The sequence below is a fragment of the Pithys albifrons genome, chromosome 6 (genome assembly GCF_047495875.1).
Source record: "Pithys albifrons albifrons isolate INPA30051 chromosome 6, PitAlb_v1, whole genome shotgun sequence".
NCBI lineage: Eukaryota > Metazoa > Chordata > Aves > Passeriformes > Thamnophilidae > Pithys > Pithys albifrons.
In genome coordinates, this window is record NC_092463.1 from 50,185,203 (window position 1) to 50,209,677 (window position 24,475).

The following is a 24,475-nucleotide window of genomic DNA, read 5'->3' on the forward strand; positions in this document are numbered from 1 at the left end:
TCTCAAATGCTGGTACAGCAGGTGTGCTCCAGTCTCAAGGATTGCCATACCCTCTGCTGCATGCCATACTAAGCCTGATGATCAGTTCAGGCTGGAAAATCAAGTAATGTGGGTTGCTGAAGACACCCATCTGCAACAAAGGAACCAGCTTTATTAAGATTACATGCAGCAGGAAGGATTTCTCTCAGCTGCTTTGGCAAGTTCAGGAGATTGTCCCTACAACCTAACTCAAAGCCCACATGTCCTGAAGACTCCTTAAAGCTGCCTCCCTTGTTCTGTTTTTGTGGAAGTTGCCTACCACAGCCACCCCCAGCAATCTGTCCTTGCTTTCTTTGAGAAGAGAACAACCACCTCTTTCTATCACCTTCTCACTCTCTTCCTCCCTTTTCCTGGACTGGGCAGTGAAACTTACGTAGTAATCAGGAGATAAAACTATTTCCTCCCTTAATTCTCTGTAAGACTTCTTGATTAATGTTTCCTTTGTACACCCCAGAACACTTCCAGCTTTAGGCACACCAGCAGCACTTAGACACATAATCTTCTTACAACTAATCTCTCTCTACAGTGAGCATTATGCACAAAGACCACAAACAGAACAACTACAGGCAAAAACAGGCCCTGAACACCTACAATAAGAAAAAAACATCCCAGACAGTTCCTTTTATGGATCCCTATCTAACTAAGGACTAAGAAATTTCAAGGTAGGGTCAACAAAGGTCAAAACACTTTTATTTGACATGCAGGAAAACCTCTTCTTCAGAATAATCTCTGGTTTGGATAAACACCTGTGAGCAAACAGCAGCCCATCACTAAAGCCATGTTATGTTTGGAAAAGGGATCACTGCAACCTTATGGCTTAAAAATGGGCATCGCAATAAGCATTACACACACAATCCTCATGTGTGTTTTCTTGGTCTTAAAACAGTTGCAATTTGCTCTGTAAACATTACGCTAGTGATTTCTTCCAACCAAGAATATTGAGCGGGTTGCTGAAATGAATGCTTAATGATTTTTACATCCACCTCCTCTGCCCTTTAAACTGTAAATTGATTGTTATGCAAAGGCTATTAATTCAACAAAGCATATTAAATTTCCCACTAGCACTGAGGAGCTTCTCCTGACTTAGCATTTCACTGTTCTTTCCCCTTGCTAACTGCATAGATCATACTTCACTTACTGTAATTACAACTAATACATCAACATTAATTATTTCTCTGGTAATGGCAGGTGCATGCTGAATTGAAGGTCTAACCCATACTACCAGAAGGATGAGAAAGTCCCCAGCGCCCAGTGAAAAACAGAAGCGAAAACCTTTTCTGCATTTTTTTTCTTAGTACCTCACTTTATTTTCAGTAAATAGTACTTTGCATAATCTCCTTTAAGCCCCAATTTCTGAAGGTATCCCTGTTGAAGATAGCTCATGCAAAGGTATTTTATTACAGCATCTATCTATGCAAGAAGGTAAGGTGCTTGTTTTTAATCCTCTTCAACCCTTTAATTCCATGTTCTAATATATACAGCAGAAGGGGTAAATCACACCTGTTAAACATGCACCAAATACCTCACACATTTTACTCAATTTTTATTCAAAGTTTACCATTATTTGTTACTGATCTCTCTCATCAGCTCTCTCTCAACAGCATTCTTTTAAGCAAGAAAACAGGGTCAAAACTCAGATTAGTAAAGACTGCCCACCAAAACATCATGCACAATCAAGAAAGTGTGCAATGTATAGGAAGAAATGTGCCATTCCAGACCACAACTCATCTCCAGATGCAGTTTTTGTAACAAACTTAGCCAATAAACTCAAGTAAAGATACACTTTGAAACAGGCTCAGAAACCAGACCTTTGCCAGGAAATTTCATCTAGAAATATTTATTTATATCTTTATTTCAAAATTTCATATAGTTGATACAAGCATTCACATGGCTATCAGAGTTGCTTCTTGGCAGAGAACTCAAGAGGCTCTTGGAAATACAGCTACATCAAAATTAAGGTATAAGCACAACTTGGGCACACAGCACATACACACAAATTTGAGTTGGGTAGCTGGAGTAGGGCTAACGGCATGGGCTACAGGGAAGACATGCAAGGCAGGCTAGAAGTTGTATCCGGGAAATCAAGCAAGCACCACATGACCAGATCACTGAAATCCATGCTGGTTTCTACTACTTGTTCAAGCTTAATCAAGTGCTCAGGTAAGCAGATATAAGCCACCATCACACCTCATTTGCAACACAGATAAACCTTGAATCCCTGCTGCCTGTGCTGGAAGTGTGGGCACAGTTCCTAGGCAGCATGTAGTGGTTTGGCAGTGCATGTCCAAGCCAAATGGCAACATTCCCTTTGACTTCCATGGGAGCGAGGTTCAGGCACAGAGACATCATATGAGGTTATGCACTAAAAGACAGTGTTGAAAGCTTTGTACTAGTTAAGGAAATAAGCACTTGGTTATGAATGTCAATAAAAATAACATTAAGCCAAAAAGTGAAAACACTGGACATATGACTCAAAAAACGTCCATGTGAAAGGCAGATTTGAAGCACTCTGCTTCCTTTTTATTGTGGTTATTAATATCAATAGCTCATCTACCAGTGACAGTTTTCGTTTGAGGCCCACTCCACATCTCCAAGCCTGGATATTTCAGGGAGCAAGTATCCAAGTCCCATGAACAGTATAAGTGAATTACATAATGGTAAACCACATTCACCTTTGACACATTGAGCTTTCCAGAAATTATCCCTAACTCACACAGTATTCATTGCCTGGGGAACAGCTATCCCACATCCCCCCATCCTCTGAAGTTTGTATGTGTGCTGTTAGTAATACTCTCCGATGACCTCCCATACAACCCTTTTAAACTGGAGCTGACTAGCTAAGAGAACAGCCTTTTAATACCCCATGCTTTCTACAGGTACCTTAGGGGCAAGAGACCCCAGTCTGTGATAAGGGTCACCCTGACAAGAGTCACTATGACAGGCCTTGGGAAGAGGAAGCTCAGTCCTGCATAGCACCTGCAGGAGGGCTTCAAAGAGTGTGGCTCTTTGAAGAGGCTGACGGGATTTGGGATAAGCTCAGGGCAGTAAGGGAAATATGGTATCAGGTACAAGGAAATGTAAGACATTAACTTAGTTGCTTTAGCTAAAGCTATCAGAGATTTTAAAGCCATGATGAGAACATATTGCTTTAGACAGGCATGTAGTTACATCATTTGCAAGCAGGCCACATCTTCAAGGTTTTGCCTCGATATTTTTCTTAAAAAAAACAAAACAACATGTTAAACAGCATCTTTACAGACTCATACTGCTATCTAAATCACATAATGAGACCATATTCCCTTTAAATGGAAGGATACTACTTCAAGCTTTAATGACATTTAAAAAACCCCAGACGACTGCAAGCCTCACTGATGGCTTTCTATGATATCCACCTCTGCCTTTATACAATTAAATCTAGAAAAGATTGTGCCTCGGGGCTACACTCCCACCACACAATTACTAGGAAATACCAAGCTAATTTTAAGACCTGCTTTCGTGCTTGATAGTGTCCTCCTAACATGATTCCCTTGTTTGTGAAATATTGCCCCTTTGTAACAGAGTAAACTAAAATCAATTTCTATCTCAAGTCTTGTTGAGCCATTTCAAGACTCAGGCTCAAAAGGGAACTTCAATGTGGAAGTAAGGCAAAGGTAATGGCAGGAAAGGATGTTTATAAACTGTCTTGTATGACAGAAAACAAGTCCTGTTCAAAGACATAAAGATTCCATTCCAGATACATCATGAGTATCCACTGTCCCGAATATATTTTCAATAAAAATGAAATGGACAATTCTAAATGCCAAGAATTTTTGATTAGAAGTATATTTCTATCTTGTATAAGCACAAACTACATTTCTACCCAATGGCTCTGACCCCAAGCCCACTTGGATCATATGCTTTTGAAGAACAGCTAAGTGATGGAGAAATGACCACACCCCATGGGGCTCCAATCATGCTGAAATTTCCACTCCTCTACTTTCTTGCTTCTGCTATCAGATTCAGACAGGACCTGTAAATCTCAGAGACCTTCATAAGGAGGGTTAAATAAACATGACCAAATAAATTTTAAGGAAGTGCATCTATTGAAGAGATCTTTTTATGCCCTTGTTTAGCTTGTCAGACTCTTGGGTGCTGTAGTATACCACAATCTGCTGTACAGTGGTTTAAATTTAGCACCCACCTATACTTCCTCTGATACAGCCACTCTCCCTGAAATTCCACAGGAAATTAATATACAGTTTACTTTTCCATAAACCTCACTGTTTCTCAGAGATGATAGCATCCAGATCTTCTTTAAACAATAGCTATTTTGGGCCTAGATTTTTAATTAAAAATCTCTGTGGGAGGAGGGAAACCAGACAACCCATAAAGAGCACTTAGGGTGGGATTTATGCAGTGTTAAATGAGCCCAAAGGACTCATACCATGCAAAGCTGGTGCAGCGTGCACAATGAAATCCATTCTCAGTCTCAGCTCCCAAGCTGAAAACCTTTCTGCTCCTACCTCAGTCCTTCCTTCTCTCCCAGTTTATCCATGACAGTGAAAACAGGGAGACAGCATAAATTCTTTGCACTGTGGCTCTCTGCTTGATTCAGCCAGAGGGAGTTTTAGGCACACAGATGAATGAGCACACCCATGTTCTACAAATTTAACAGTGTATTGTCTTTGCTGATCTCCTTCTACCTTTTCAACTAAAATTATCCCAATATTTTTCCAGTGAATACTCTGCTACTCATACTGTCCACTACTAGGTGCAGTGTGCTGAGCATAAGCTAGAATGAAACTGTGATTTATCAGCTATAAGCTAAAGCCCTGAAGTCTTGTGGGCAGCAAATCTAACAATAAAGCTCTTGACAAAAGACAAGAAATCCAAAAGCCATGGAATTCAACAAGAGAACTCTTCTCATCTCTTTAAACCTAACCTCTACTGACACCAGCATTTTTTGTCACTGAATGGAAAGATCCAAGCAAAAACATCCAAACTGAAAGAAAACAGTATTGCTTGTCTACGAACTCTCCTTGCTATGCTGTGGACTGGCAACTGGAAACACAAGGTGGGGTTGAAACTACCCCTGCAAGGAGAGCTCGGAGCTCCCAGGAGGGGAGAGGGTAAGGGAAGCACCAACCACACAGCGCAACACCAATGAAAGGATGTCCACACCAGCTTCAGCACTGCCACAAGCAAGGGAGGAAAGCTCAAAGGAGGATATGGAGAACAAAGCGCACATGGAAACCCCTGTCCATAGATTTATGGATCACACTGACCTTCAACATCTACATGCCATAAGCATAAATGTGGCTTTAAACAAACAAACACAAATCCTTGCCTCCCACACAAATGGGAGCTGAGGGCTGGCCCAGAAAGAAGATCAAGTCCTCAGTGTTCAGACTGGCACTGGCTGAAAGGAAGCCAAACACAATCCAGCCAGTTTACAGCATTTTCTTTAGCACAGTGCGAAGAGCAGCTATACAATGCTTTCCAATAAAGACCACGGCAATTTATCATGCAGAGACAAGAGTTAGCAGGAAACACTCCCATTATCTCTGCGATGGAAAGGAAGTGACAAGGAGAAAGGCTAAAAGGTGGCAGACAGTTTTTATGAGGCTGGACTTCAGCCTCTTTCAGGGCCGACCCTGGTCAGCTTTTTCACACCAAGAAAAACGTGACAGACTTCAGTTGTGTGGGTCTCACACAAGAGTTGGAGTTGCTGCGCTATGACTTTTCAGTAGAAACAAATCGAAAGAAATGAAAACATCTGTGCTGATTCAGGTCCTCAGGCTATATAAATCAGGGAAGTTTTGTGGCCTTCTTAGTTGGGTGATGCTGACTGACAGCAGTGAGTGAGGGCTGAGCAACCAACTGGTAGAAGAGAGAGGCTTGCAGTGCTGTAAAAGGGGCAGAGGAGAGCTTTCTGGCACCTATCTGGTCTGTATTAAAAAACAGGCTTCAGAGTGGTTGCTGCCTACAAGCTCCAAACACAGAAGAGTTTATAAACACAAGAGCCCAGATGGAAAAGATCTGAGAAGTTTGGGAGGGCAACAAGGGAAAGAATAAACAAATATCTCTGTAATGAAGTAAGGAAGCACTTAAAATGGCAGAAGGCTAGACAGTCTGTACAGACCTCATGGTGTCTCTAAAAGGTACAAAATCTTTAACATCCCATGGCTGTGCGCACACACCAAATTCCCTTACAGGGCATAAACACAGGCTACTATTACCAACAGCCAGTAACAAATATTATTGCCAGCAATTAGGAGGCACAGCAACCAAGGCTTAGGAGCTGTACACACACATAATAAATAATTGCCTCTACCTGAAAAAGCACATTGGGTTTCCATCTATCACAGGCAGCTCTGGCTAAACAGCAACAGACCTTAGCAGGTAATGTCTGAGTGAAGCAGTGAAAACTAAAGAGCATAACATTATGTCTTCCCTTTGATCAGGTCAGCTCATTCAGAGTCTTTCACAGCGAAACTAATCTTCCACTGCAGTCATCTCTTCATATTTAGAGAGATGCACAAACACAGATATTAACAACTTCTCTCCTGTGCAGCTCGCAACACATCACCTCAGACACCAGTGATGAGATTGCCTGTAAGGACAATTGGGTGTTTTATAACGAACTATTTCTCTATCTGGTTAAAAGTGGAGGTGATGAGACAATACAGAAGAAGATTTTCAAAATTGCTCACCAATGGATCCTGCAGACCCCTGTGGGAGCAGGGTCGAGCTGATGCTCCTTCTGTCAATCTCACTTAAACCATTCTGACTGCAAATCACACTGCCAAGAATTGCAAGCAAGGGCCTGTCTAATGCCTCTGCCTCTCCTTCCAAGACTGCCAATGTTGCTGGACTCTTTCAGGTGAAATTTCTGCTGTTGACAGCCTGCAGCTCCCACGCGATGCAAACAGAACAGACAAAACCCATGAGCCAGCTCAGGGAGAGAAGTAATCTAAACCAGCAAGAGGACTACCACAGATCAACTTCCTCGTAGAAAGAAACAGCAAAGATGAGGGCAAGCTGGACACTAGGGTGAGTTACAGCCCAGCTGCAGATTTGTCCCAGGTTAGCTGCTTGCGCTTGATGACCATACAGCAGTTTTACCCACTGATGCATGCCTGTGCCACCTCAATAGCCCCAGAACCACACAGCTGCAGGCCCAGCCTGCAGGTAAGAGTCCCAGCTCACTCATGGGAGTCACCACTGCCACCATCCCATCACTGGAGTAGTGGGGAGTCAATGAGCTAGGGGAAAACCAGCAAAGATTTCCACCCTGCTCTGCGAAACAAGCCACTTGCACAAAAAACTATTCCCGAAGCAGTGCTTAGTCTGGAAGTAATGTCCAGAAATGCAGCATGGAAATGGCACTCACAAACAATGACAGGAATTAAATGAGACAAAGGTGACACTAACTCATAGGAGGAAACTATTAGGGTCCTTGAAAATTTATTTACCTCAGCAACCTGTCAAGGTAATTGCGTCAACACAGCACAAAAAAGTATGTTCCTTCCAGTAAAGTTTTGCAGTTCCCTAATGACACCAGCTTCTTGTCCTCAGAGACTCTTTCATCTCACCATCCCTGCCTTAAAATAACCTCTTATTTTGCAGAAGAAAAGGATGATACTAATTTATTTACTCTGTGGTAAAAGAGAACCTAGAAGTTTTAGTTAAGTTCCACATTTCCAGACACTTGTGATCAGTCACATGCAATTAAGATAGTTCTCCAGAAGACCCTAGTTGATTGGTGGCATTGCCTTCCCTCAAGTCTGAATAAAAGGTGTTTCCCATACCAAATGCATTTCTAATTTGTCTGCAAACACTAAGAGTCTTCCCTATGCATCTCTTGCTACAAGGCATATACTGATCGTCTAGATTAACAGCAGTAATGGGAAACCCCCATCAACAAACCATGATATTTTGGATTATAGTATCTAATAGGAATTTTTCAAAGTTTATACTTGTTGCCTGATGGTCTCTAGGCTGCCCTGCTCTGTTGATAACTGAGGTAGATGACCACAGTTAAGTGTTTCACATCCACCAGGCACTCACATTTCACTGGTGTAAGTGGCTTTTCAGGACCCAGATTTGCGATGTTGCCAGAATACCTCTGTATTTCCCTGCTGCCAGCTCAAATGCACTTCCAAGCAAGCATTACTGGAATTTGCATCACTGCCATGGCTCTCTTACATTGCCAACTTGCTGCAAATAAAAACAAAGGTCAGCAACCAGTCTGAAACTGAATAAAGTCTTGCCACTTTATTTAAAAATAAATAACAACCCTGACTCACATGACTCACAGCAATGACTTTATAGCCAACACACTGACTAGTTCTTAGTTTAACTGTGAATACATAACAACAACAGTAACACCAAGTCTTTTCACTGTACCTCCAGTCACAAAGACAAGATTATAAATACACAGCATATTCTATACTTGCTTGTCAAGGAGTTATTGAGGCAGTCTGCAGACCAAGACTTGTTCTATACATGATTTTGTACCCGTTCAGCCATGTTAAATTACAAGTATTATTTCCTGGTATATTTCTGCCGATACAACAAAAACATGGGTATATTCAGAGCCAAATAAAAGTGCTTTATACTGGAATAGCTGGTTCTTCTTTCCCACATGGAACATGCTACACTGGTACAAGCATGTCCATACTAGCATAGCTGAATTCGAGGGAGGGAATGGTTACGTCAAGGTTACAGAACAGTAGTTAGAAAGTAGTGTAACCTGTTTAGGTTAGGCAAGAGCTAATTTTGTAGAGTATTTGCTCCTGATCTTCAAAACACTACTAAAACTCCTGATTCTACAGGCAATCTAAAACAGATTTGGGTTGATCAGGGAATTAGCTGAACAAAATACACCACAAATCAATACAGACTGCTGGATAAGAATGACAACAAAAAACATAAGGAAGATGCACACGTTCATGCAGGCTGTCGGTAATAAAGCCAGTTATACCTATCCTTTTGGGAGGTGAGAAGTTACCCAAGTTGTTTAGCAGCAGAGGGCAGTAAAATGGTCAACTTTGTTATATCAGTTTAAATTCATGAAAATGTCAACTGATGAAGCAAATCACAAGATGCCACTGCCACAGCTGCCTCTGTCAGAATTCAAGTCTCAAGGGAGCTGAGTGACAGTGTGTTTTTGAGAAGACAGGCATGCAAATAGGGTGTTCAGGTACTTTTAAATGCATTAGAGACAATTTCTGCCAGTCAACAGTTCCCAAAGCATAAGGCTACAAATGTTCAAAGAATCCACTGCAATTGCATGAGACTGTGTCCAGCCTGAGACGCACAGAGATGGAAACAAAGGAGACTGAGAGGAATGAGAGATGAGGGGAGAAGAAGAGAGCAGGTAAAAAAGGAGAGAATGAAAGCAAAAAAAAGAAAGAGCCTATACAAAAGGAGGATTTTAAAGAGTTTTAAGGAAGTAGGAAGGCTGGGACTCAGAAGGAGAAAAGGACACTCACCACAGTGCTTGCAGTCTCAGACAGCAATTACTCTCCTCTCCACCACACCTGCATTCAGAGCCACCATCCCTTCCCCAATTCCTTGCCACCTGCTCCATGCACAGAGGGTTTCTGATTCCCTCCTGGATGCTACACTTCTCCAAGCTGCAGATCAGCACAGGACCCAGAGAAGACACCCGCACGCACAGCCTCTGCTCCAGGGGCTCATGGCAATCAAACACACCTCCCACACGCTGCCAGCACGCTGTCTACGATCCCAGTTTACCCCCAGAAAACTAGAGCAACTCTCCATCCATGGTGACTGTGGAAGAAAATCTTGAAAAGAAGCACAGCGTGATTCAATCCAACAATATGTCCGAAGAAAGCCTTAAACAATAGCCCTGACGGGTGTGATCTGCCACTGTTTGGCAGGGGAAGTTCAAGCTGCAATGCCCATTGACAATAATTAATTGTCAGCACTGTTAACAGTTTCATTGCGGATCAAAGCAGCTGGGCAGCACCGAGAAAATTACAGACAGTTGCTGTCACTTATTCAAAGCACGCCAGCAATAAATAATCTACAACTCTCTGACAGGTTCTATTCCTGTCACGCATAATCTCTTCACACTCTTTCTGTTTCTTCTTAGTGGCTTCTTGGCACACAGAATCCCTATGCAATCAAACGGGGAAAAAGAAAAGAAACCAAAACAAATAGTTCACTCTTTTCTGTAATTAAACTGAAAGGAACAGAGTAAATCCTTGCAACAGTAGTGGTGGTGGAAATCACACAGTGCACTCTCCATGGGGCTCAGATACAAACGAGTTTGATGAAGATTTCTCAGCTGAGGCAGCTGAGCACAGTAAAAGCATCATTTCCTAAGCTGCACAGAACCTAAATCTGCCGTGCAGAGGCAGGTTTGCCAAGCACAGAAACAGACTTCAGGCACACTAGCAGATTATTACTGCTTTAGCTTTAAAAATAGTCCAATAGATGTTGCTAGTTACAGTATCCTATAGCAATCATACACATATTTCAGTAGGCAAGCATCTGTAATTACAGCCCTGCTTCTTCCTGCATCACTCTGCATCTGGAAAATATCCACATTTTTCTCTCCATGGGTTTTCCCTATATTGCTAAATTAAGAGATAAACATAGAACATACACCTCAGCCAAAGCTTGCTCCCAAGACTATTTGTGTTGCTGCTGTTCTCTGCAGCATGTGCTGTTCCCTGGCCCTCACGCTCTCACACTAAAGGAAAAGTTTTGCAAATAACATCTTTTTCTGCTGGTGTCACCTACTGCAGTGTATCAGTCTGTGTCTTTTTGGATACAGTTTTACAGTGACTTCATAAAATCAGACTCATACAATGACTTGGGCTGGAAGGGACCTTAAAGACCATCTTGATCCAAATTCCCTGCCATGGGCAGGGACACCTTTCACTATTAGATCAGGTTGCTCAGAGGCCCATCCAGCTTGGCCTTGAACACTTCCAGGGATGGCGCATCCACAGCTTCTCCGGGCAATCTGTTTGAGCGCCTCATCACTCTTACAGTGGAGAGTTTCTTTTTAAACACCTAATCCATATCTCTCCTCTTTTGGTTTAAAACCATTCTCCCTTGTCCCCTCAATATCTGTCCATGTAAAAAGCCACTCTCCCTCTTTTTCAGTATTGAAAAGTCACAATGAGGTGTCCCCAGAGCATTTTCTACTCCAGGCTAAACAACTCTAGCTCTCTCACCCTATATTCATAAGACAGATGTTCCAGGCCTCTGATCTTCTTGGCTCTCCTCTGGACTCACTCCAACAGGTCTGTCTCTTTCTTGGGTTGAGGTGAGAGATGAGAGAAGCCTGAATGCCAGTGAAGACTGAGGCAAAGAACTTTCTGAGTACCTCAGCTGTCCCCCTACCTGTTGATATCAGCTCTTCTTTCTCATTTACCAGGGGGGTACACTCTCATTGGCCTTTCTCTTCTGACCAGTGTGCTTAAAGAATCCCTTCTTGTTACTCCTTCTTCACATCCCTTGCCAAGTCCTGTTTCATGTGTGCCTTAACTTTCCTGATCACATCCCAACACATTCAAACTGTATCGTACTCTTCCTTGGTCACCTGACCTTGCTTCTACTGGCTGTGCACTTTCTTCTTACTCCTCTGCCTGAGGAGAAGGTCCTTGCTCAGCCATGCCATATCCTGGCCTGCTTTACTTGATTTCTTACATGGTGGGAGGGACAGCTGATGTGCTCTAAGAAAAGTGGCCTTAAAAAGTTGCCAGCTCTGGTCGCTAAGGACAGTTTCCCAGGGGATCTCATCCACTAATTCTTTAAATAGCTGAAAGTCCACTCTTCTAAAGTTCAGGGTCCTGACTCTCTTTTTGCCAGGCAGAGATCCTTAAGATCACAAACTCAACCAGAGCATGGTTGCTACAACCCAGGTAGGCCCCAGTCTTAACCCCTGCAATGAGCTCATCTGCACTGGTAAGCACTGGGTCAAGTAAAACTTCTTCCCTGGTTGGTTTGTCTAACACCTGGACCTGGAATTTACCATGCCCTCCAGGAGTCTCCTGTACTGTTTTCCCAGTGTTCCAGTTGTGTGACTCATTCTATCATGTTTCTTTGATAACAATTCCGTCAACTCCTCTTGCTTGTTACCCATGCTGCATGCACTGGGGTCTTGGGGCAGACTAGACTTGGTTTGTGTCAGATACGATTCCTCCAAGACATCTGGCATGATGGGACTGAAAACAATATGGACTGAAAAGCTTTGGAAAAGCTCCTACTTGTTGCACTGATTTCTCATCAATAACTGATATTCAGAATTCTGGAAAATGAAGATGAAAATGGTAATAGTAACAATAAGAAGCCAGCGTTTCAGAGTTATTTTACACCTTAAAAGTACAGTGCAAACAAGGATTAAAATGTATGCATAAAGTCCATCTTTGACACTAAACAGACCATCATTAGCTGAAGCCCTAGCACCTGCTGAGATATAATCTTTTACTAGATCAGTTATCCCAGCTATCAGAGACATTGCAGCAGCAGGAAACTATTGAAATCCCTGTGGAAGGCAATGCTCATGTGTCAGGCAGCACAAACACTGTGGGGATCCTAATGCTGCAACCTTGGAGGAAGTGACAGACCCTGGTGGGGTGCCATGCAGGAAGTGATGCCAAGGGCAGGGGTCCACAGCCGCTCTCCCATAAGGGGCTGGGAGAATCACAGCACCCAAAGACACTGCTTACATGTCCTAGGGTAACCAAGCAGGGTGTGAACCATGCAGGGTGCACACTGTACCCAAAAATGTCCAGCCTCACTTAAGAAGGCAGAGAAATCCTGTAGTAAATTCTAGCAGTAATCGAAAAAAAGAGTGGAGAGTAACATCTTTTTAACTGCATGTACCAGAGTTGGTCAGGGCAGGGAGTACTGTAAATCCATTCAGTGAGTTTGGATCTGGCAGCCAACGTTCAGGCAGGAATGTTTCTCTCACTTTCAGAGAGTTATTAAAGGAGCCCTCTGTGGATGGGTATTACGATCCATAAATAAAAATTGGGATGAATTTGAAGAGAAGGGCTCACAAGCAACTAGCATTGCAAAGGGTCTGAGGTCTCGACGGAGATGAAAGGATGGATGCTGGCAGGCTCCTGTCTGGGAAGAGCAGCCTGAGGCCACTCTAGTTGTGAAAACACAGGGGATTTTTCAGGGCACATGAGACAAGGAGGTGCCAGGAACAGTTTTGTCCAGGAAAAGGGTTTGATGGTCTCTGCAGCCTTATGTTTCCCTTGGTTCACTATCTCAACATTTCCATCATCCAGCACTACAAAGATTAAGTTGGTCTTTCAGCACTTGCTCAGGCTGTTCAGCATTAGCAGCAACACCAACAAATCCAACAGTGCCACAGCCAGTCGCCCCTGAGGGAGGGTGGGGAATTTTTGAATGGGTACATGTGGAGGCAGCTCTAAGCAACCGCTTCTCTGTATCGAACCACTAAATACCACAGCTATGTGGAGGCTCTTCACAAATAGTTTTAGACTGTGGTCTGCCCTTGGCAGCCATGAAAGTCACTGGCTCCAGGGCAAGGCATGGCAGTCCAGAGAGGGGAAAGTCACTGCATCATTTGAGAGCAACAGCACATCTCTGCCATCTCAGCCACAACAAAACAATGGGAAATCATCAAACTTCTTCCCAGAAGGAAGCTATTATAATCCCTTCCAAGACATCCTACCTCTTCCTTACACAACCTAGTTTAGGATTAATGCCATAAGAAAACTCATTTCTGCAAACTTGTATGTGATTGCTGTCTTGCTACCTCATACCACTCGGCTGGACTTGGGTCAGTGATGACTTGCCTGGGATCAGTGTGGACAGGATCAGTCTTAACATTTCTTGATCTTAAAGAAACTTCCTTGAAAGTAATTTTCCGCATGGCTGGTAATCACATTCCCACTGTTTCTTTCTTTGTTTATGCTACATTTCTGCCAAGTAACAGCATCCTTCCTGTAAATGGAAAAGCACATCTGGGTCCCTAAGCTTACACCAGGTGATTTTCTTTGTAACTTTGGCTGAACTGGTTGCTTTCCTAAAAAAGCAGGCAAAACATCTTGATCTCCAAAAGAAAAGACAACAGTCAAAAAGACCACTATTAAATGCTGTTAGAGAAAGGCCAAGTAGCACATGCAGCTTTGTGTTGCTAAATTAACAATGTAAAAACAGACTTTAGAACAGACTGTCCCATTTAAAATTCCTCCAAATTCTGATGCTTTTCAAATTTATGGCCTGATCAATTTATAACAAGAAAAAAACTGACCTGGCACATGGATTATGCAAGTAGATTCAACTCCCATGCAGGAATTCATGGTCTGGTGATGAAGTTGCTTTCAAAGACACTATAAACTGGGAGAAGTTTGTTTACCTGTGTAGGGAAATCTCAGCATGCTCCTGCCTCAAAGTCTACACTGGCCCTTTTCCTCTGGGCATTTCTTAGTCAAAGACAATGCCCAAGTAATGTAAAAAACAGATTCTTCCTTCAACTGAAGTAGCAAATGCCCCAAAGCATCTCACCTTTGTGTCTTTTGATTTCCTGCAAAAGAAGGTACAACTTCCTTCAAATCTCTCTGAATTATGGAGCAGACAAGCAGCCCTTAACCTTTTTCTGGCCAGGCAGCAGGACATAGGTATTGCTGGGGAAAACTCCCTACATTCCTGCTCAGCCCTCCAGCCTCATTATCCCCTGGCCATCCCAGCATGGAGTTGCCATGAAGTCTTCTCCAGCAGTGCTAGTAAGGACAGCTTAGCACAGCTGAGCCTGCCAGGCCTTCCCTGATTGCACATGCCAGTGTATTTCTAGCTTTAAAAAACCCCAAACAAACCAAAGCAAATAAACAAATGAGAAACAACTCATTTTCCTTTCTCCTTTTAGACCTGGAATCCTCTCAAAATATTGACATGAAAGAGATCTGGGGGTTACATTTTTTGTGATTGCAGAGTGCAACCACACACCTATTGACACAAAAGAATCCACGCTAGGCTGTACAGTGTTGCTTTTCCATTAAGCGGGATGAGGAGGGAATGGAGGAAGAACTGCCTTCTGATGTATGCCTGCCATGCTTTCTCTGTACTTCCAGACTCCCCATTAAATGCTTATTTCCCCAACTGCACATTTTGGAAGGACACAGGCAAGCCCTTCATTTCTAGCAAGCAGCAGATTAAACTATTTTATAACCAGAATTTTGATTAAGAAAAACTTTTTGGTTCTAAACTGCTGTAAGATTGTTCTCAAACAGTGCTAAAATATCCCTCATGCTGCTCATGCTATTTGCAAACCAAACCTACCCTTTTAAACAAATAGAATTAATTCATCCGCTTTCTCAAACACTTCCAAGATGCTCTAGGAAGATGGTTAAGTCTTAACCATCTCCCTATCCCATCACACAAAAATAACCCCGCAGTAACTAACATTTCAATTTTTCAGAAAAGATATGCTTTATTGCTATAGTTTAACCAATTCTATAGGTTGTGCCAATGGCTTTAGCAATACAGCAGCCAAACCAATCCCCTGCCGTTCCCCCAACTCCATACACTCATCTCAAGCCTCTACTATATTTAAAATGGCTGCTACAGGTTTTATGTGACATTCAGATATATCAAGACAATCTTACGTATAAAACAGAGGCCACAGAAACCAGATAAAGTTCTGCCAACACCTTCGGCACTAACAGCATTTCCCAGAAGTGGAATTTTTCCCATTTCTCTCCGTTGTGTGTGGTAATGGCCTGTTTCTGTAGCTTCACTAAAGGCATTCCTACTTTACACTGGTGGCAAGGACATCAGTGTGCAGATGTGGCAGCCTGGCACTACATGGCGAGTCACTCCTGCTTGCCCTGGAGCCCCAGCACGGAGCATGAGCTCCTACGCGGACAGTGTACTGTGCACTGAAATCAACACTGCTTTGCTTTGGAGGAAGCCACTGGCCAGGGGGGGCAGGTGAAGATACCAATCCTCCTTTTTTACGGTCACAGTCCTACTTGCCTAAGAGCATCTTTTGCCTAAATCACTCTGTCTGCAAACGAACAGGGCCATAGGCAGTGGGTTACTGACAATACTGAGCCATGCTTGCTGCTTTATACAAAGTACAGCCACGATGGGATGCTGCTTTTTCCTGGCAATGCTGCCACCATCATCAATTCAGCTCATGCAATGAAAGTAACCTTTCTAAATCACAGCATTTTCATTCCTGAAGAACAGATTTGGTAACAGTACCAATCCCATAGCCTGGTCTGAAAATGTGACCGTGGGCTTTCTGTGCAGGCAGTCCCCTGAAAGAACATACATTCAGCACTTGGCTGATTTGTAACATTAACAGCTATTACACAACACAGAACTTCCCTGCCACCACCACTACCAACACGTGAAGTTATTTTGCTACAGAACTTTCAGAAGAGCTGTTATCTTCCCTGCCTTCACAGGGGCTCCACTGTACCTGAGCAGTAAAACACCATAGTAACAGGGTAGAAAAGTGAAAAATGCAAGGTACTAAAGGATCAGATTAGAGAGGTACCATTTTCGAGATTTATATACAGACTTGAAGACACTTTTTTTTTTTTAAGAATAAGGGAATGAATTATAACCAGTTTGTCTTGCAGTTCAAAGAACCCAGGATCCCAGGAGTCAAAGAGATGAGCCAGAACAGCTAGGCAGAAAAGTATCTGAAAGTAAAAGCTGTTAGAAACTAAAATGGCAGCAAGGGGGGAGAAGTAAGAGCATCAAGAACATGTTCACCACCTATCCCTCTAGGTACGTTACTCTTCTCAGGATGTTTCTGGCTAACAGGCTAATTTTGTTGCATTCTCTGTACCTGTTTCTGGGAACATAGCTATGAGAAACAAGCCTGCTAGAAAGTATTGGTAGGTCTGGGCTTCAAGCCCTAGTTTAGGAGAAAAAGTCAACCTTTTTCCAAATACGTGATTAGGTCCCCTGACCCAGGAAGAAATAAGTAGATAGCTAATGTGTGTTTATAAATCTTGCCATATCTGCTTCCAGACTTTCCATTAACAACTTGGTGAGTGTCCAGTAACAAGAGGTTTTCCAGGGCTAGGACACTGAGGAAATACTGCTGGGTGAAATGCACCCTATTGTAATGATATTCCCAAACGATGTGATGAGGTTGAGGCAGGATTTGTGCTTGCCAACACCCTGAATCACTGCCATGATGCCAAAAAATGACAATGCTTTGGGTTTGTTCTTGGCATTTAAACAAAAGCTGCAAGGAGAAGTTTTTTCTTGAAGGCAGACTGCAAATCTGCAGAGCAGAACAGGAGAGTTGTCTTTGAAAAGTAAAAAATACCAAGGAACTGTGAACCAAGGTGCAGTTTCATGCCCACAAAACCCAGCAAAGCTCTTTAGCCAAGCTGGAAGTTACGGAGAGTCCATCAACACACCCTGCAAGCACTCACACAAGCACAGAAACCTCTGCAGCACCTGGCCTGGTCTTGAGAAATTAAAGTAGCAGGATTAGTTCACAGCGAGCAGGAATGTGCTGTCAGAGCAACGCTGCCCTAGAAAGATGAGCCCCACACTGGGGGCAAACACGGGAAAAGGAGGTGGACAAAAGTCCAGTGACCCAAGCGCTGCCAGAAGGACGGAAATGAGGAGGACTGGCATCCCCAAGAACTTCTCCCAGGTTGAGAACTGGAGGAAAAAGGCCATGGCTGAGTTCAGTAAGCCATGGGCAAAGGTCATTGAACCAGGCAAACTTGGTGCAAAGGCTGCTGAGACCTCTTTCACATCCCGCTGCTCCCCGGCACAGAGTGAAAGCAGGACAAGGGTGCTACTTGCCCACCCAAGTGTCCTCCTCTGCTCCCAGCAGCTACAGAGCACAACAGGAAGCTTGGATTGAAGAACTCCATATGGTGAAACATGTGCCGGCTGCTACAGGGCAAAGTAAACTTTCTGAACAAACTGAGCTATCATTATTATGTGCAACCCTGAATTGTTTGTTGTAACATTAGATACTAAAACTGGTAGGAAAAAAAATCACCCTTTAGATTTAGTTTTATCATACTGTGAGAAAAAACCAGCATAAGGGATGAAAAGGAGATTGTTCTTCCTCATGGCCCCATGCAAGAGGTGAAGTCTGATTGACCTCTGCAATTAAAAAGGGAAAATGAAAAAGCGTTGTTTGTTAAACGACGAACTTGCCTTCTCAGCAGTGTCAGCCTGGTTCCACAAAACAGCTTCTTTCTCCACCTTTGAAAGGGTTTTTTTCCAAATGAAATCTTTTATCTGCAAAAACTGTAACTGCAACCACAGCTCTGGTCCATTTTCAGATTCACACATTTTCAAATTCACACTTAGTCCTTGGTGCCAACATGTTTTGTCCTAAGTACTGACTTTACATATGACAGAGAACTGATAAGAAACATGGTCACTGAGGATGAAGTGGCACAGAAAAAGGCTTTTCTTGATAAGAGTCCTTTAGATTCTAAAAATTTCAGCAAAAGATAAATTTATCCAATAACTTGTTCAGTGGTCATTTTTCCTGCTAACTAGTTGAATATATGGGGCACTTAAACTGCTCATTAAGCTTAATTTACATTAACTGTAACTACTTAAAGAAGAGTTTATTGTCTGGAGCTTCATAAGGATAAGGGGTTCATTAAACTAGGAAGAAAGGAACACCCACAAAAAAGTAAACTACCTTATTTCTTCCAAAATTCTTGCTTTCATTATGGCCTTTTACATAAACACTGTGCATTGTAGCTTAAAATTAATCTAGAACCATGAGACTGCATATGAGCTGACCTATGCATCAGCTTCCTTTGAATCCAACTATAAGCAACCAGAATCAGAAACAGCCTGTTCTGCTCCCTCTTCATGAACCCCTTTGCTTTAATTTAATGCCTTCAGATCAACCAGGTTTTGCTTTTACAACAGCTCCCAAAAAGATGTTATGGAAATGGTAAGAAAGTCAGTAATGGAGCCAGATGTAGTGCAAAACAACAGTTAAAGTAAAAAACCTCAGTAAAAGTAACTTTAAATACCATTATCTCTACCATTATCTTGTGTGTAAAGAACACACAAGACATGTGGAGCTAGATTCACAGCTGGTGAAATGACTTTGATGCAAGCGAGGCTATTTACACAATGTCTTCTTATGTCTAGCAGAGAGCAGAATCTGTTTGAGAGGACAACGGTGAGGCTCCAGGCTGTCTCTGAAGCAACAGATATCATGGGTATCATGGGTATATCAATGGGTATCATGTGTTGCATTGGTTTCTGATTTTAAACTGTGTCCCCGTGGTTAAGCAGAGCAGCTGCAGAGCAAGGAGGGAATGACTGGCAACCCAAGAAAATGGCCAGTGCAGTCACTCCACCCGGGAGAGTGCTGTATGTGCCAGAGGCACAGGAATACAACATGTAGCAACTAACTCTGATAAAGATGGTCAGGTTTGAATCCTCTGATTTAGAAAATAGCCTTTCCCTTGAAAGCATGGACACTCAAGGAAGGATCTCCGGCTCCAAGCAAGAGGGCTTAGAAGTATTTCTGACAGAACATGCTGTTTTTAAAATGGCCATGCAATGTGGTTGCCAAAGGATTTTTTTCTCTGAAACCACGCCTGTTACATTCTCTTCTGCCAAGCAAATCCATTTCTGCAGCTGTGCCATCAGTGATTCAGAGATTCCTTGATGTTGAGTCTCCAGACTTGTCTTATCAGTAGCCCTGTGGCAGCATGGGCAAGAAAGGGAGATTGGCTCAAGAGGACAGTGAACCAGGACTGACACATCCAAGCCAGAATGGCTTCTGGAGTATTTTTGCTTGTATAAATGGAGTGAATACATCAGTGAATGGAAAACCAGATTGTGAGCTGCAATCCCATAGCTGGAACAGGGCAGTAGAGGAAGTGCAACACAAATATGCTTTCTCCACAGCTCCCTGCATTGAGCAGCAGGTGATCACAACAAGCAGAATACAAGACCTTGTGCCTCCTCCTTCTGGTCTGGCATTTTACAGCTTTTCCAAAAAAGACTGAGTTCACAGACTGCCATTATTCAGTTTAGGGTCTGCCAGCAGGAGAAACAGTCTAAGCAAAGTGGAGACAAGCAAGAAGGTGGGTATCTGAGGATCTGCTGGTAAAAATAAATCAAGAAATAAAACAAGCCAAGTGTTCATTTAATCCCTTGAAATCTGGCTTCAAATCCTGAGTTCAAAGCTGGTGAACTCCAGGTCAGGATTTCCAGGGATGTTAAATGGGCCTGGGACAGGTAAGCATGGCCTAGGAGGGCTACATCCACATTACAAGCTTAGAACCAGAGCATGACAATTGCTGCTTGGCAGACGCATGGCATCAAGGTGGTCCTTGGGGAAAGCCAAACCAGCAAAAAGCACCAGTGAACAGGGCTGAAATTAATTCAGTGCTGCCTGTGCCTACACCGTCCAGATCTGAAGGCAGGACCAGTTGGACTCGCACCACCACAATCCCCATGGCAGACACCTTCATATCCCTCCTAGGAACTGTGGGTAACAGCTGACACTGAGAGCACAGAGGTCTTAGAATGTGGGTGAAGTTGGATAAAAAAGCAGGCAGACACTATTTTTTGCTTAGATCTCTAGATGGTACCTTCCACCATACCCTAATGGTTCAGTGACAGAAGGATCCAACATAATTAAGTAAAGCGATCCACAATTGCACACACAATACACACAAGTACATACACACACACATTCCAACACATACATATGCACACACACTTATATGGATTCAATACAACACCCACCCTCACAGAAAAGCAGCAAAATTTATCTGTAATATAGCACTGCAGTGATGATACCTTAAGTGATTGCTATTTCAAGACACTGTCACTGGAAAAGATTTATATCTCTATCACTGTGCCCGCCCATGCAATTAGTCTATCTTTGTGCCAAATTATATTAATGGACAATGAATGGAAAATTTCTATTAAAAAAACATTCACAGGAAGGAAAAAATCTATGAAGATATATTACCTTTAACAAAAGATAAAACTCAAGACTGAGAACGCTTAGTGCCACAGTTCCCTGCTTAAAATGCACTGGGAAATTCCAATTACTGCCTCTCGACTCTTACATATCAAATTTTTTTGCTTATAAATAAAACAGATCTCTGAAATTTAATCATCAAGATAATAGTACAGATGAGCTTATGGTGTGGAGAGACATAATTAAGCTTGTGAATCCTTATTCTAACCCAAACCCTGACTAACCCTAACACAACCCTTAACCCTGACCCCTAACCCTAACTACCACCCCTAAATTTGCCCAAACACTGGTGATGAACATTGCCTCTCAGAGCAGCCAGGACTGGAGAAAGAAACACTCACTGTGGGGGAAAAAAAATCCCCCAGGTATTTTTATTCTAAGTTGAAAAAAAAATTAGGAACTCTACATCAAAGGCAACTTGGAAGACTGAATGCACATGTACAATGTTAGACACATTCAGTCAGTAACACTCATTCACCTTGCACTGAATTCCACCCTTCACTCGGAACACTCAGTTGAGAAATAAGCTTCCTTGTGTGTTGCTCCCGTTCCTCCTCTGCTTTGAAGTGTATGTTCTGTGAAAACTGGCTTGAGGATTCACTCCAAATCAACTTGTGGCACACAAGGGACCCTACAGTCTGCCTGCCACAACGTAAGGGTTATCCCCAAACACAGCCAATACGACTTCCAGTCAAAAAGGTCAGATCGATGGATGAGCCATGGACTGTTAATGCTATTCCATCTAGTCCTGACTCTACACCCAGGGCAGGGCAGCTCCAAGCCAAACACAAACACACACACACAGGCAAGTTACAAAGAACACTACAGATGCAACTCAATGTTGAGAGAAAACTCTCGTCAAAGGGAACGACTCCCAGAACGAAGGTGCTGTTGGGCAAGATGACCGACTGGATGGTGATGCTGAGGCAAGTAGGCTCTGTGGTGGTCCCAGGAAAGAGTTGAACAAAATGGCTCATCACAAGAAGTTATTGTCAAAACCAGAAGATGGCTGCATGAGAAGACTGGCTGTAATAAGTAACGATGCAAAGGAACGAGTTCCAGCCAGTGAAAATGAATGGCTAGTGAATGCAACTATTGATGGAGCCTGGAATAATGTAGCAAAAGAGGTCCAAATGGAAACTCACAAGATGGGACCCATGCAGGCATGCTATGCATGAAAATAAGCATGTGAGGGGCACTGTGCTGACACGCACAGACATTCAAGACCCTAGGGATGGCTCTGGAGCCTGATGATGTGCTCCTTGAGCAAAAAGAGCCACAAAGATATCAAGACCTGAGGAGGGCCTAAGACACACAAAACAGACTGCACAACAACATTGGTGCAGCTTGGAACTGCCCTCCATGGCAAATGCTTGTGTGGTGCTGAAAAGGAACCCTCTCCCTTTACATGTCCAAAGAGGCCTGTTGCCAGACAGCCCTGTTCCCTATGCTCACTTCAAGTCCCTTCTCTGGAATTCCAAGACTTTTCCCCTTATCCTGGCTCCAGTACCTCAAGTTATCTTTCAGAAGACAACAAGAAGAAGTGCATTAAAAGTAACTTTGAAGGAATAGCATTAATCATGACTGCAAAAATTTATCCTTCACAGGAACTTAATGTCAATAGGTACGTTTCCCCAGGAAACTAAATCAGGAAATTCCCCTCTCACGGACCCCTCTCAATGAGTAAAGCACTACTGAGACCCAAAGGAACTGCAAGCATCTTCTGGTGGCCCATCAGAGGCTCTGCATCCAGACTGGACCCAGTGATGCACACCGCAAAGGAAGCAAAGCAGAAGTGAACATGCTGTCTCCCGTGTCTTGTCAGAGAAGCATTCCAACAAAGCTACTCAGCATGACTGGGAATTTGACCCCAAACACAGACTGCTCCATATTGTGCTGCACATATTATAAATGAAGTATTTTTCATAGGAACTATGTTACCAAAATTAAATACATCAGAACTGTGAAAAGCACTAGGTGTTCATTCTCCCAGAAGAGAACAGCAGCTACATTTCAGCTGACTCAAACAGCAGGTTGCTGTAAATACCTGTGGTCTCCATCTGGGAGCACTGCACAGTAACCTCCCCATCACTCAGATGGGAAAAGCTCCCTCTTCAAACCTGAGTCACCAGTGAGCTATGGCACGGCATCCGAGAGCAGTACCTAGTCTTAAAACAATTCTTTGTTTGGATTTTCATGATGAAAAAAGGGCTTCCCTCTTCTTCCTTCAACTCATCTCAGTCCTTACATGACATTCACACAAAATTGAGCTTAAGCTTCAGAAAAACACTTCTTCTTGTCATCTCACCAACTCTGTGCACTAAGACAACTTTTACTGAAGCAGAAGAAAATTTCACAACAGCTTTCCTTGATCAGACCACTCAGCTCAGTCAAACACTGCATGAACTAACACAACACTCCACAAATAGCCTGACTGATCTAAAGGGTGGTTATCATGAGTAAAGTACTACTCACACTGAGCAAAGGTGATAAAAACATCTGTTCCTTTCTCGTTATCACAAAGAAGTGGCCTTCTACTACTGCATGTATGAGACTAATGGCATGCAGGGAACTGACTCATGTATTAAGTGTGTCCTATCTGAAGAATGACTGTTACACCAAAGAAAAGGAAGAAGTGGATTTCTACCTTGTATACAGAGTGCATTCAGTGTCTTTAGGTAAGTAGGTAATACAATTCCTGTATCCTCTGCCTGATACTATTTAAATGACACACACACACACAAGTAGTTTGAACCCACAACAGCCTGTCAGAAGTGTTTGCTGGTGAACATACCAAGTCAGTGAGTTTCAAATATCTGAGATGGGCATTGAGCATGGGTAATAAACCATCCTGGAGTTGATACTTCTGCTGTCTTCACATCCAGCAGCAACAGTCTAGGTCCTGCCCTAAGCAGCCACTTACCCATTCCCCTATATAGTTCTCTAAAGTGGACTGAGAGCAGAACAAGTCTGTAACAACTTTGATAGGACACTGAGATGCTTAACACCATTCTTTTGCAGAAAAGTAACATCTTTGCAAATATTGGCCTAAATATATATATTACTAACCTATTACTATGCAATACAAAGGTAAGGATTTGAATTAAATGAACTTCTGCAACACTCCCCAAATTTCTCACAGGCATGACAGTAATGATGTTTTCAGAAATTGCATTAAGGAAAAAAATGAAACCAAACATTTTCTTTTAACATTCTAATATCAAGAAAAAAATCTATCACAGTTCTGCTTCTCCTCCTCACAACTTCATTCTGAGCACTTCAGCTTTGTTTGCTTCTGAATATTTCCCACGCATGGGAAGGGTCAGCTGGTATACTCATCACTGATGCTGAATGTCCACATGATCATAAACATGAAGCACTTTATCATAAAGATCTGATGGTCTTGAGGATGTAACATAGGAATTGAAAGTGGAAAATAAAACCCCAAACCTTCTGAATTTCTGTTTTCTATTG

At 42.8% G+C, this 24,475-nt stretch overlaps 1 protein-coding gene across 8 annotated transcripts in view; it reads right to left on the minus strand.

The window, feature by feature from the left end:
* OSBPL5 (oxysterol binding protein like 5) overlaps window positions 1–24,475 on the minus strand; it is a 178,563-nt gene that overhangs the window by 65,603 nt on the left and 88,485 nt on the right. The window contains exon 1 of one of the 8 annotated variants that reach the window (XM_071558827.1): window positions 9,739–9,868. The exons of 5 other annotated variants lie outside the window; for them this stretch is intronic. In XM_071558827.1, coding sequence (XP_071414928.1) covers window positions 9,739–9,807 — 69 coding nt within the window. In that variant the 5' untranslated portion in view covers window positions 9,808–9,868. Of the gene's footprint in view, window positions 1–8,477; window positions 8,557–9,515; window positions 9,673–9,738; window positions 9,869–24,475 lie in introns of those variants that run through there. 2 more of the 8 variants (XM_071558831.1, XM_071558834.1) reach the window with 2 other exon arrangements.